Source organism: Oncorhynchus masou, chromosome 19 (assembly GCF_036934945.1).
Source record: "Oncorhynchus masou masou isolate Uvic2021 chromosome 19, UVic_Omas_1.1, whole genome shotgun sequence".
NCBI lineage: Eukaryota > Metazoa > Chordata > Actinopteri > Salmoniformes > Salmonidae > Oncorhynchus > Oncorhynchus masou.
Window position 1 is genome coordinate 14,257,526 of NC_088230.1, and position 14,837 is coordinate 14,272,362.

Consider the following 14,837-nt stretch of genomic DNA (forward strand, 5'->3'; position numbering starts at 1 on the left):
TTTCACTTCTACTTTAAGAAATAAAAGCAACAAGATTAAAAAACAAATTTTCATAAAGGGTGAAATCAAGTAAGAGCACCATTGTAACGACATGCAAGATTTCCTGTTCAAACAAGTCCGGATTGCGCGCTCTGCATTGAAATAGAATTCCAGGCCTGTCATGCTCCTTCAATTTTCTTTGAATGAAGGGGTTTGTTTGGAACGTTCGGTGGCTTACCACATTGTTTCCTAAATGTTTGTGTGTAAACCAAAATGTAAAAGAATAACAATTAAATCTGCATTGATTCAGGATGTGGTAAACTCATATGAACTTTGTCAATCCTTATATTATAATTAGCTGCATGCATATAGAATTTACCTTTAACCAGACACAATCACATGCATAAACAGAATGTTAGCAACTCTACAGTATTGAATTCCATGCCAATGTCCTTATTGTGCTATGGATCACTCCTCATGGTTCAGAAAGTTGACAAGTCTCCCCGGTAGGGGTAAGGTGCTGATCTGCCTCAGTCTGTGGACTCCCACCCGTTGTCGGATCTTCAGCCTGCAGAACTGCAAAAGGCTCCGTGGGGGTACTGTTGAATAAAGGATTGGCATGCACAAGTATAGGTTCTCCATAAAATCATCTTTAGTTACAGTGTTATAAAAGCATATGGAAGAAGGAAAATCCTGTACTCACTAGGAAATGTCTTAGGGCAACATTGTCCTGTCGCAAAGCCACCTGCGCTGTAAACTATGTGAAATTATAGTCTGCAATGCAATTTATGTTGTGACTTTGTTTCGAACAATATCTGTGAGGGGGAACTTTAGGAAAATGTCACCCTTAAATGTATTTTTTGACACATTTGAAGGTTGTTGCAAACTAAATATATCTAACCTGTTTAGACAGTTGGACCCTAATGAAGAAGGTACTCACTCGATTTCTCCTTGATACAGGCCCAGGCATCGTAGCTGTCCAGATGTTCAATGAGTCTGGAGCACAGCTGCACATTACCGACGTAGTCTAGAAGTGCATCTATGATGGGTCCTGCCCAATGACGTATTGAGGGACTGGAGATAATGTCACAGAACTGACAGTAGAGTAGAAAAAGGAATCTGTCACATCCTGATCTGTTTCACCTGTCTTTGTACTTGTCTCCACCCCCCTCCAGGTGTCGCCCATCTTCCTCATTATCCCCAGTGTATTTATACCTGGGTTTGTCTGTTGCCAGTTCGTTTTGTTTCGTCAAGCCAACCAGCGTTTTTTCCCAATGCTCCTATTTGTGTCTCTGGGTCCTGTTTTCTAGCTTTCCCATTTTTTTGACCATTCTGTCTGCCCTGACCCTGAGCCTGCCTGCTGTTCTGTACCTTTTGGACTCTGCTCTAGACTACTGACCTCTGCCAGCCCTTGACCTGTCGTTTGCCTGCCCTCCTGTTTTTGTATTAAACTTTTGTTACTTCGAAACTGTCTGCATCTGGGTCTTCTCCTGAGCCTTGACAGAATCAAGTAATGCTATACATAATGCATTTAGAAGCATAATGCCATAAGTTATTTGAGTTATTTGAATTCTGTGGTAAAACTGCTCCCTAGTCTCTGGTTTTGGGGGGCCAGCTCAGTGGTTACCGTTACCATCAAATTTAAATAAACAAGTGGCCAACTTGATCTCACAACAAACACAGAATTCTAAGAGCCTGAGAATCGCTCATTCTCTGAATCTCAAAATGACAGAAATGTACATGCAAGGTGAACAGGTTATGTTGAGGCATGCTGGTGAGTGGTTAGGGTAAGGTTCTACTTTGGCATGCAAACAAGTGGTTAAGGTAAAGGTTAGAAAACAAAACAGTAAAAAACTAAATATGCCTGGATTCAAACTATTGACATTCCCATGTCGACCACCCCCAACCAACCACCTAGCACGTAATTTCCTGTTCTAACTCTTGCCCAAACATATTTTTCTCTCAAACCACAAAATAACCATCTTTCTGCTAATCCCACCTACCTGCACACCTGGCTCCTCGTGGCAGAGACCCAGGTCATCCTTGTATACATTCCTCATCGGTGGGTGTGGTTTGGTGCCATGCTCACACTTGAAACAGGATAGGGCATCACAGCCATTGTCCAAGAGGTACTTGAGCAGAGATAGATACTTCATACAAAACATGACACTTGCCGGGAACGAGGTGGGTGAGTTGGGATTTTAACATTGACGTCTGCCCTGTGCTCCACCAGTAAGCACACCATTTGGACACAACCCTGCTTCACAGCCACCAGTAGCGGGTTGAAGATGTCCAGGTTGGGGTTTGCGCCGGCCTCAAGAAGCATGGCGGCAGCATCAACGTTGCTGTTGTTGACTGCAAAATAGAGTGCAGTGGTTCGTCGATCCTGGTATATGGAAGAGCGGTCGGTGGACAGCTTGGCATTGACGTCGAAGTCTGCCTCGATCAGAACCTCCAGGGTGTTGTCTTTGTTGTGTTCGGCAGCAAGATGGAGGGGACTGATGCCACTGCGTCGCACTCTGGACTTACTGGTGACTTGGATCAGTCTGGACACGATCCTGAATAGGAAAAGCATAGGGAATAGTTGACGGGATAGGAGATTAGCGAAGAGGTTCAAAGAATCCTAGTGTGGTTAGGTGACGATCTACAGCACATTCTGCTTTGTCTAACAATAACTTTTGGTTCACTACATTAGGTACAGACCACATCTTCAACATAAATATGTTTGAGATATTTTAATGCAGGAAAAGGTTACAAAGTATGAATATGGAATGACGTCATGCAGGCTTCGAAATGAGGTTAGACGATTTTTAGGTGGTTGTGGAATGAGAACTTCTAGGTAGGCGTCATGAGAGGTGCTGTCGCATGATTGGATGATGACTCTGGATGACTGAATGAGCATGACAGTTTTGGATGGTTGACGAAGCTTGATGGTTCAGCATGGTTGAAGGATCTTGATAGACCGGATGGTGGAAGGATCTTGAACGTTCAGGATTGTTGAAGGAGCTTGATGGTTCAGGATGGTTGATGGAGCTTGATGGTTCAGGGTGGTTGAAGGATCTTGATAGATCGAGATGGTGGAAGGAACTTGAAGTTTCAGGATTGTTGAAGGAGCTTGATGGTTCAGGATGGTCGATGGCGCTTGATGGTTAAGGATGGTTGAAGGAGCTTTATGGTTCAGGTTGTTGATTACTTGGTCATTAAAGGATCGGGAGGGAGAGATGAAGACAGTGTTGGGGTGGGAGTCCTGGTGGTCTCTGCTTCTCGGCCCAGAGTTAATCCCCATAGAGGAAGGGTCAGGACTCCCGAGATGTCCAAGAACGTGAACATGTCAGAGGGCTTGATGGTTTGAATGGATGGATGGTAGTTCTGATGCCCTGAATGTCCAGAGGTCAGGGGTAGATGAAATGGATGGTAAACGTCTGAGCTGAGATGGGAATTGAGGTGACGCAAAAAGAGGTGGTGCAGTCCTCTTACAGCATTTGGTGGTAAAGATTATGGCGTGATCTTGACCTCGGATCTTGTAGTTAGAAGTAATTACTGAGGAAGAATTGGGCTGCGGCCGATTTGGTGGTGGTGGAATGAATATCAGGCAGTGGAGGCGACATCCCTCGTGAGGGTGGTGTCGTCGGGCAGTGGGGAACATGGTGGAGGTGGATGTACCAACAACACCACCACTCTTGGCAAGAAGGTGCAAAAGCGTCTCCACTTCCTAAGGAGGCTGAAGAAATTTGACATGCCACCACAGGTCCTCTCCAAATACTACCACTGCACCATTTAGATCTCCCAGACAGATTGCATCACGGCCTGGTATGGGAATTGCTCAGTCCCCGACCGTAAGGCCCTCCAGTGGGTGGTGAAGTCTGTCCAGTACATCACTGGGACCGTACTCCCACCCATCTAGGATATCTACTAGAAATGGTTCCTGAGGAAGGCCAACAGCATTGTCAAGGAACCCACAGACCCCAGTCACAAGCTGCTTACTCACTCACCGTTGGGCAGATGGTATTGGAGCATGATGTCTGATCCCAATAGACTCAGAGACAGTTTCTATCTACAAGCAATCAGACTGCTGGACACTTGAACTGGACTGACCACCTGCTCGGATTCTCCGCACCTTAGCACACATGCACTCACACACACATTCATGCTGCACACACACACACACAGCAAAACTGCTGCTACAAGACTCTATTTATGATTGTTAAATACTGTACAATTTAAACACTTGCCCCCCAATCCCACCTTCCACAAAACACATGTAAATATTGGACTATAAATTGTGCCTTTCTGTATTACAGTATGTTTATTCTACTGAGCCATTTACTTTATGTTCCTATTCACTTTTTCTTATTTCTTATTATTTTCCATTGTCGAGAAGGAACCTGAAGGTAAGAATTTTGTTTGATGGTGAATGCCATGTGTATCCCGTACATGCTGTACAACTAATAACACTTGAAACGTGAAATATGGTTGTCGTCCCAGTCAACAGGGGCGGCCATAGTCGACTAACCAGAGAGAGGGAGAAGTAGTTTAGTGGAAGATAAATGGTAAAAGGGAGAGAGCCAAGATAGCAAGAGAGAGCAAAAACAATCATGGTAGGATGGACGCCATGCCATTACATAAGGATGTTTAGTATTTAGTTGAAATGAGCATAATGCAACAATTTGATGCAAGCTAATGATATATGTGGCCTGCCCTCACCTGGACTGTGGTAAATGTGACCCTGGACAATACTTTTTAATTAAATGAATTGCATAATAAAAGTGCCAACAGCAGCACTTTTATCCACAATTGGTGGTGGAAAATGTACCCAATTGTCAAAAAAAGTATTTGGTTTTAAATATACTTAAGAATCAAAAGTCAATGTAATTGATAAAATATACATATGTATCAAAAGTAAAAATCATTTAAAATTCCTTATATAAAGCAAACCTGACGGCACAATTATTATTGTATGTTTTTACATTTACAGATAGCCAGGGGCACACTCCAACACTCAGACATAATTTACAAACAAAGCATTTGTGTTTAGTGAGTCTGCCAGATCAGAGGCAGTAGGGGTGACCTGGGATAATCTCTTGATAAGTCCATGAATTGGACCATTTTATTGTCCTGCTAAGCTTTCAAAATTGAACTAGTACTTTTGGGTGTCAGCGAAAATGTAGGTGTAAAAAGTACATTATTTTACTTAGGAAAGTAGTGGTGTTACGTCCGTCGTTGGAAGGAGAACAAGGTGCAGCGTGGTAGGTGTACATTTTACTTCATTTTCAAATGACACCAAAAAACTTCAAAACACGAAACGAACGTAAAGCTCTGTAGCGCTAAACAGCAACTATACAAAGACAAGATCCCACAAACTAGGCCGGAAAACAGGCTGCCTAAGTATGATTCCCAATCAGAGACAACAACAGACAGCTGCCTCTGATTGGGAACCATACCCGGCCAACAAAGAAATAGAAAACTATAATACCCACCCAAATCACACCCTGCCTTTCTCTAACCAAATAGAGAAATAAAAAGGCTCTCTAAGGTCAGGGCGTGACAAGTGGAGTAAAGTTCAAGCTTTCAAAAGTATTAATAAAGTAAAGTACAGGTACCCCCAAAAACTACGTAAGTAGTCATTTTAATTATTGTTACTTTTTACACCACTGTCCACAATGACACAACATGAATGAAGGTAAAACAGGATTGAAGGGAGAATGCTTAGAACGATGAGATTCTTGTCTTAAACGGCACAATGTGACATCCAGAACATACAATGGTTCTTCTGCTGTCCCTGTGGGAGAGCCCAAAAGTTTTTTTTCAAAGGGTTCACCCACAGTGACAGTCGTATAACCTTTTTGGAACCCTTTTTCCTAGCAGCCTAGCAGCTGTATGGTGATTGAAATGTATGGTTTTTGATGCCAGCCCATAATATATCAAATAACTATGGAGATAACACAGAGAATGTGGAACAGGAACTGCTTTGAGATTAATTACTGCACACTTTCCCGAGATGAAAAAACCTCTCTCATCGTCACTCAATGCCTAGGTCTACCTTAACTGTACTCACATCCTACCATACCCTTGTCTGTACATTATGCCTTGAATCTATTCTTCCGCGACCAGAAATCTGCTCATTTTACTCTCTGTTCCGAACGCACTAGACAGCCAGTTCTTATAGCCGTACCCTTATCCTACTTCTCCTCTGTTCCTCTGGTGATGTAGATGTTAACCCAGGCCCTGAAGCCCCCAGCATCACTCCCATTCCCCAGGCGCTCTCATTTTTTTTACTTCTGTAACCGTAAATGCATGTTAACATTAGAAGCCTCCTCCCTAAGTTTGTTTTATTCACTGCTTTAGCTGTGTCTGAATCCTGGCTTAGGAAGGCCACCAAATATCCTGACATTTCCATTCCTAACTATAACATTTTCCGACAAGATTGAACTGCCAAAGATTGAACTGCCAAAGAGTTGCAATCTACTGCAGAGATAGTCTGCAGAATTCTGTCATACTATCCAGGTCTGTGCCAAAACCATTTGAGCATCTCCTTTTAAAAATCCACCTTTCCAGAAACAAGTCTCTCACCATTGCCGCTTGTTATAGACCCCCTTCAGCCCCCAGCTGTGCCCTGGACACCATATGTGAATTGATCGCCCCCAATTTATCTCATTGTTCGTACTGTTAGGTGACCTAAACTGGGACATGCTTAACACCCTGGCCATCGGACAATCTAAGATGGATGCCCTCAATCTCGCACAACTGATCAAGGAACCTACCAGGTACAACCCTAAATCCATAACCATGGGCACCCTCTTAGATATCATCCTGACCAACTTGCCCTTCAAATACACTTCTGCTGTCTTCAACCAGGATCTCAGCGATCACTGCCTCATTGCCTGCATGCGTAATGGGTCCGCGGTCAAATAACCACCCCTCATCACTGTCAAACGCTCCCTAAAACACTTCAGCGAGCAGGCCTTTCTACTCAACCTGGCCCGGGTATCTTGAAAGGATATTGACCTCATCCTGTCAGTAGGGGATGCCTTGTTGCTCATCAAAAGTGCTTTCTTCTCCGTCTTAAATAAGCATGCCCCATTCAAAAAAATGTAAAAATAAGAACAGATATGGCCCTTGGTTCCCCCCAGACGTGACTGCCCTTGACAAGCACAAAAACATCCTGTGGCGTTCTGCATTAACATCGAATAGTCCCCACGATATACAACTTTTCAGGGAAGTCAGGAACCAATATACTCAGACAGTTAGGAAAGCTAAGGCTAGCTTTTTCAAACAGACATTTTCATCCTGTAGCACTAATTCCAAAAAGTTTTCGGGATGCTGTAAAGTCCATGGAGAGTAAGACCACCTCCTCCCAGGCTAGGAAACACCGTCACCACCGATAAATCTACGATAATTGTTCATTTCAACAAGCATTTTTCTACGGCTGGCTATGCTTTCCACCTGGCTACCCCTACCCCGTCCAACAGCTCTGCACCCCTTGCAGCAACTTGGCCAAGCCCCCCCCCACCCCTCCCACTTCTCCTTCACCCAAATCCAGACAGCTGATGTTCTGAAAGAACTGCAAAATCTGGATCCCTACAATCAGCCGGGCTAGACAATCTGGACCCTCTCTTTCTAATATTATCTGCTGAAATTGTTGCAACCCCTATTATTAGCCTATTCAACCTCTCTTTCGTATATCATCTGAGATCCCCAAAGATTGGAAAGCTGCCATGGTCATCTCCCTCTTCCAAGATAGAGACACTCTAGACCCAAACTGCTATAGACCTATATCCATCCTGCCCTGCCTTTCTAAAATCTTTGAAAGCCAAGTTAACAAACAGGTCACCGACCATTTTGAATCCCACCATACCTTCTCCGCTATGCAATCGGGTTTCTGAGCTGGTCACGGGCACTCCTCAACCACGCTCAAGGTCCTAAATGATATCATAACCGCCATTGATGAAAGAAAGTACTGTGCAGCCGTCTTCATCGACCTGGCCAAGGCTTTCAACTCTGTCAATCACCACACTCAATATCCTTGGCTTCTCAAATGACTGCCTCGCCTGGTTCACCAACTACTTCTCAGACTGAGTTCAGTGTGTCAAATCGGAGGGCCTATTGTCCGGACCTCTTGCAGTCTTTATGGGGTACAGGGTTCAATTCTCAGGCTGACTCTTTTCTCTGTACGTATCAATGATGTCGCTCTTGCTGCTTGTGATTCTCATTCTGTATACATCCGGCCCTTCTATGGACACTGTGCTAACAAACCTCCAAACGAGCTTCAACGCCATACAGCACACCTTCTGTGGCCTCCAACTGCTTTTAAATGCTAGTAAAAATAAGTGCATGCTCTTCAACCGATTTTTACCCCCCCCTCCCGCCTGCCGAGATTCACTACTCTGGACGGTTCTGACTTAGAATATGTGGACAACTACAAATACCTAGGTGTCTGGTTAGACTGCAAACTCTCCTTCCAGACTCACATTAAGCATCTCCAATCCAAAATTAAATCTAGAATCGGTATCCTATTTTGCAACAAAGCATCCTTCACTCATGCTGCCAAACATACACTCGTAAAACTGACTATCCTACCGATCCTTGACTTCGGCTATGTCATTTACAAAATAGCCTCCAATACTCTACTCAGCAAACTGGATGTAGTTTATCACAGTGCCATCCGTTTTGTCACCAAAGCCCCATATGCTACCCACCACTGCGACCTGTATTCTCTCGTTGGCTGGCCCTCGCTACATGTCCGTCACCAAACCCACTGGCTCCAGGTCATCTATAAGTCTTTGCTAGGTAAAGCCCCATCTTATCTCAGCTCACTGGTCACCATAGCAACACCCACTTGCAGAACGCGCTCCAGCAGGTATATTTCACTGGTCATCCCCAAAGCCAACACTTAATTTGGCCGCCTTTCCTTCCAGTTTTCTGCTGTCAATGACTGGAACGAATTGCAAAAATCACTGAAGCTGGAGTCATATCTCCATCTCTAACTTTAAGCATCAGCTGTCAGAGCAGCTAACGATCACTGTACCTGTACACAGCCAATCTGTAAATAGCACACCCAACTATCTCATCCCCATATTGTTACTTATCCCCTTACTCTTTTGCACCCCAGTATCTCTACTTGCACATCATCATCTGCACATCTATCACTCCAGTGTTAATGCTAAATTGTAATTATTTTGCCTTTGTGGCCTATTTATTGCCTTTCCTCCCTACTCTTCTACATTTGCACACGCTGTACAAATATTTTTCTATTTTGTTATTGACTGTATGTTTGTTTATGTGTAACGCTGTGTTGATGTTTTTGTCACACTGCTTTGCTTTATCTTGGCCAGGTCGTAGTTGTAAATGAGAACTTGTTCTCAACCTGGTTAAATAAAGGTGAAATAAAAATAAATATATAAAAATGAATATATAAATGAATTGCCGGGACTTGTATGCTGTTTTCAGAAAAGTTTCACTCGTCCACCGAGCATGATGCCGGGAGATGCTCTTTTGCATTTGTTGAAGCAGGGCCGTGGAGGTGTCGGTAGGTAGATGTGCTCGTAGGTAGATGTGCTCGGGGGAAGCGCGGTCTTGAGTATGGGCTGCATACACCCTGGTTGAGACATGTTGGAGTCGAAGAGTAAATGTCAAAAAGGCTGGAGGCTTGCTGGTCCGTGAAATGAGAGGATAAAGAGCCTGACGGTAGCAAACTAACCAAAATAAAACTCTAAAGCATGAATCCCAAGAGCCAGCTGATTTCAATCACGGGGTTGTGAGACAAACAGAGAAGACTTGACAGGAGCAAGTTCGAAATGCAACGAAAGATTACAATAACAGGAACAGAATAGGGTGAGTATATACAAAGAAGATGAGGTGAAGCGAGAGGGATATCTCAACCCAAAATATGTCTTTTCCAGTACGATACGTTTTTTTTCTCCATTTAAACAAGTTTTTGTATGGATGTCCATGAGAGTGTCGATTTTAGTTCACATAAAATGTAATGGCTGATTTGTTACGTTTGGCTTACTCCCAAGCCATAAGACTGCTGAACAATGAATCAAATGGCCACCGTACTATTACATTTGTTTTGTACACTGCTGCTACTCGCTGTTTATTATTTATGCATAGTCACTTCACCCCTATCTACATGTAAAGATTACCTCACGCTACCCCCTGTATATTGCCTTGTTATTGTTATGTTATTGTGTTACTTTTTTTATTATTTTTTACTTCTTTTTTCTTCTTTTTTACTGCTCTTCTTGCACTGCACTGTCGGTTATTGGCTTGTAAGTAAGCATTTTACGGTAAGGTCTACACCTTGTTGTATTCGGCGCATGTGACAAATCAGGTTTGATTTGATTTGATCGAATATAAGTTTTGTAATATTTTGGTTGTTACTATGTTAAGAAGTGCATTAGCTTACAAGTACGAGTATACTGATATAAGTAGGAAACGTGACATCGCGGCAACTTTGAGAAATAACACTTTATATCAGAATTGTGCCTGGTCGTCACTAGTCATAAAGTCATAAACCTGACCTGATTCTACAATTTCTGTGATTTCTAAACCTAACCCTAACTACACTGCAAACATTATGCCTAACCCTAACCTTAAATTAAAACCAAAAAGCAAATTTTTGTTTTCATACATTTTTAGGATATAGTCCATTTTGGCTTTGTTGCTGTGGTAACTAGTAGAAACCATAGTGCCTGTTGTTCCCACTTGATCTTGCCTCTCCCGACTGCCTTCCATTTTTGAAGACATTTATTTTCATTGTTAGAACGGCCACTAGAATATCTGGTTATATAATGGGTAATCTGTGGTATATATATATACAGACATTGATTGTCGAGAGGGGAGGAGATGTAAATGTTTCAAGGTGTGGTCTTTCCTCACAAACGTTAGTGACGATACACATAACACCATAAAGTGAAAAGGGAGACGATAATAGATACCGTTACTCGCACAAAATCTTTGAATGCCGATTTCATTGTCATCAAATCCATTCATAATGTCGTAACAATGTAGTTATTGTATGAGAATGAATGATATTTCCACCTACTCATCATATCCACGTTGGGCAGCGATATGAATGGGCAGAAGTCCAGCTTTGGTGGGTTTGTTGGCATCTGCTTTCTGAGACAGTAGGAGCTCCACGATCTCCCCATGTCCATTCTTACAGGCTTCATAGAGCGGTGTTGCCCCATCGTTCGCCTGGCTGTTAACGTCTGCACCTGTATCATCAAAGGGCCCACACAGATGTTTTACATGAGACAAATGTCACTAGGAACTTTCTTTAGCATTTAGGATGTATGACTTCAGTGGCATGCCGTTCGGTTTAATGATCACATTGTCTTGCGGGAGAAAAAAACACTTCGAAAAATATAATAAATTCAACCTGGAATGTGATAGGAATCACATATCTAATAAAGCTGATGACAAAAGCTTTTATCTGCACTTAAGCCAATCAACGCACAAATCAACGCCCAAGCCAGTGCATACTGGTTACCATTGGTGATGAGGAATTTCAGGACTTCAGCATGTCCAGTCTGGGCTGCAGCGAACAGGGGAGTGATACCATACATGTTGACTGGACTGAGCTTGGCCCCCGCCCTCATCAGCAGCACACATATCTCCATGTTGTTGCGGATCACAGCCTCGTGGAGGGCGGTCCAGCCCTGAATACAATGCTTGTTCACCCCGGCCCCGAAGCCCAAAAGCATTGCCACCATCTCAACATTCTCTCCCTCGCAAGCTTTGAACGGGACATATGGATGGATTGTTAGAGAGAGGGAGAGAAACAGTGAACACATGTTTTGTTGAATATAACCCGATCATCCTATGGCTATAAATCTGAATGTTAAAAAACGAAATGAGCAAGATTGATGCTGTCTTAATATGGACACTGTAAGACTGTTATGTCATTGGTTATGTGACTTAATAACGTCACATTACCCAAACTTGCAACCATTGTCTCAAAGAATGGCATGCGGGTGTCCTTTATGCATAGGTAAGGTATGTACCTTTATATAGAGGGGTTTCCCTGTCCTTGTCAGCGATGACGGGGTTAGCTCCTTTCTCCAGCAGGCACTGGACACAGGACAAATGTTCAGCCACCACAGCTAGGAAGAGAGGAGTCTGGTCCTTCATTGTGCGCCTGTTAATCACCTCAGGGTGGGCTGGATTTAATGACAGGACAGGATTAGTAGTTGTGTGAGCAAGTGTGATCATAATGACAGTTTAAAATGTTGGGTGTTTAAGAATCACATGGCATTTAGACATTTAGACGTTGCAGAATTGAGAAGATACTGTGAAATCAGACCGTGTCAAGTCAAAAACCTGGCATGGCACTTTATTAGCACAGTAAACCTTCATACATTATCGCTAGCCTATCCACTCATTGGTATTCAGCAAGAAGTTGTTTTGAAATTAATACAGTAAGTATTGTGAGTTGAAAGGTCTCTTTTGACACTAGTGCTAATTTATTTACATTCAATGCCTGGTTGAAGGGGACTAATAACAGATGCAACAGGAATTCCAAAAACAGCTTTGATATTTAATAGGGTGTGATGGTATGGGGATTGGCACAATCCCAAAATGTTGTGGCTCACCTTCCAGTAAGATATCAAGGCATTCCTTCTTCCCATGGGTTGCGGCCTCATGGAGAGGCAGCCACCCCAACTTATTCCTCTCCATCAGGTTTCTCCCAGTCTTCACCATCTCCGTCAGTGCACCCACAGCACCACCCTTAATGGCTTTGACGACCGGGTCGACCAGCCTCAAAGAGAATAGAGAAAATTAAGTGCAGGTTCTCTACTTGAGTTGTATTCAATAACAAGTGATGCAAAGAATAGAACATAGACATTTGCAAACAGACGGTTGAGTTCAGTTTTTTTAGTTCACAGACGATTGACCGTCAACATTGATTTGACATTTTTGTTACTCCCTTGCTGATGTGGGGCTGTGTATTCAAGAGGAGTTAAGTGCTATGGTAGCTATGAAACTTTCAGTTAAAACCTGTTTGGGACAGGGGGCAGCATTTTCACGTTCGGATGAAAAGCGTGCCCAGAGTAAACTGCCTGCTACTCAGGCCCAGAAGCGAATACATGCATATTGTTATTAGATTTGGATAGAAAACACTCTGAAGTTTCTAAAACTGTTTGAATGATGTCTGTGAGTATAACAGAACTCATATGGCAGATGAAAACCTGAGAAATATCCAACCAGGAAGTGGGAAATCTGAGGATTGTAGTTTTTCAACTCATTGCCTATTGAATATGCAGTTTCTATGTGGTCATATTGCACTTCCTTAGGCTTCCACTAGATGTCAACAGTCTTTAGAACGTTGTTTCAGGATTCGACTCTGAAGCGGGAGAGAATGAGAGCTGTTTCAACCAGAGGTCTGGCAGAAGGCCATGAGCTGACCGTGCGTCCATGAGAGCGACCTGCGTTCCATAGCATTTCTAAAGACAAAGGAATTCTCCGGTTGGAACATTATTGACGATTTATGTTAAAAACATCCTAAAGATTGATTCTATACATCGTTTGACATGTTTCTACGAACTGTAATATAATTTTGAACTTTATGTCTGAACCTGGACTTGCCCGCGCCTCGTGAGTTTGGATTTGGTAACTAAACGCGCGAACAAAAGGAGGTATTTGGACATAAATTATGGACTTTATCAAACAAAATAAACATTTATTGTGGAACTGGGATTCCTGGGAGTGCATTCTGATGAAGATCATCAAAGGTAAGTGAATATTTATAACGCCATTTCTGACTTTTACTGACTCCACAACATGGCGGGTATCTGTATGGCTTGTTTTTGTGTCTGAGCGCCGTACTATAGCATGGTTTGCTTTTTCCGTAAAGCTTTTTTGAAATCTGACACAGCAGTTGCATGAAGGAGAAGTATATCTATAATTCTGTGAATAACACTTGTATCTTTTATCAAAGTGTATGATGAGTATTTCTGTAAATTGATGTGGCTCTCTGCAAATTCACCAATGTTTTCGAGGAACAACATTACTGGAAATAACGCTCCAATGTAAACTGAGATTTTTGGATATAAATATGAACTTTATCGAACAAAACATACATGTATTGTGTAACATGAAGTCCTATGATGTCATCTGATGAAGATCATCAAAGTTTAGTGATTAATTTTATCTCTATTTCTGCTTTTTGTGACTCCTCTCTTGGCTGGAAAATGGCTGTAAGTGTTTTTGTGACTTGGCTCTGACCTAACATAATCATATGGTGTGCTTTCACTGTAAAGCCTTTTTAAAATCGGACATGATGGGTAGATTAACAAGAGGTTAGGCTTTAATTTGGTGTATTGCACTTGTGAATGTGTGAAAGTTAAATATTTAAAAAATATATTTTTGAAATATTGCGCTCTGCCTTTTCAGCGGATGTTGTCGAGGGGTTCCGCTAGTTTTAACATATCCATGGTTAGGTGATTACTCCTTTATGGTGTACTTAAAATACTGTAATATGGGAACATACTATAGTAAAGTTGAGGCATACTCACTCTTCAGACTCAGCAGTGAAATACATAGACCCATCATAGCGTCTCCATGCCGCACAGCACTTCCCCTCATTGCTGGTGAAGGTGTAGCTTCTGGTTGCATCTGATGAAGGCACGTTCTGTAGATAGTCGACTTTCATTCTTTCCTGTCGTAATGAAACCAAATTAAAAGATCAGTATTAAAACTTACTTTAGGGGTGATAGGCATTCACAAAGTGAATGACCAATGACGGAAACCCAGCAAATATCAAAGTATTAGCGCCGGCACCCCGTGAGTGGGTTAGCATTGGTTCAGTCCATTAGTACGTCCAACAGTCAATGTCTAATTCAAACCTAGGACAACAG

General features: G+C 42.6%; 1 protein-coding gene across 1 annotated transcript; it reads right to left on the minus strand.

Annotated features, from left to right (window-relative positions):
• Positions 1-447: 447 nt before the first annotated feature.
• On the minus strand, positions 448-14,632 carry LOC135505845 (ankyrin repeat and SOCS box protein 2-like). Its single transcript, XM_064925034.1, is given in 9 exon segments — positions 448-578; positions 920-1,073; positions 1,983-2,179; positions 2,182-2,537; positions 11,024-11,195; positions 11,471-11,716; positions 11,985-12,140; positions 12,573-12,739; positions 14,496-14,632. Coding segments are annotated over 9 exon segments (1,716 nt in total).
• Positions 14,633-14,837: the final 205 nt, after the last annotated feature.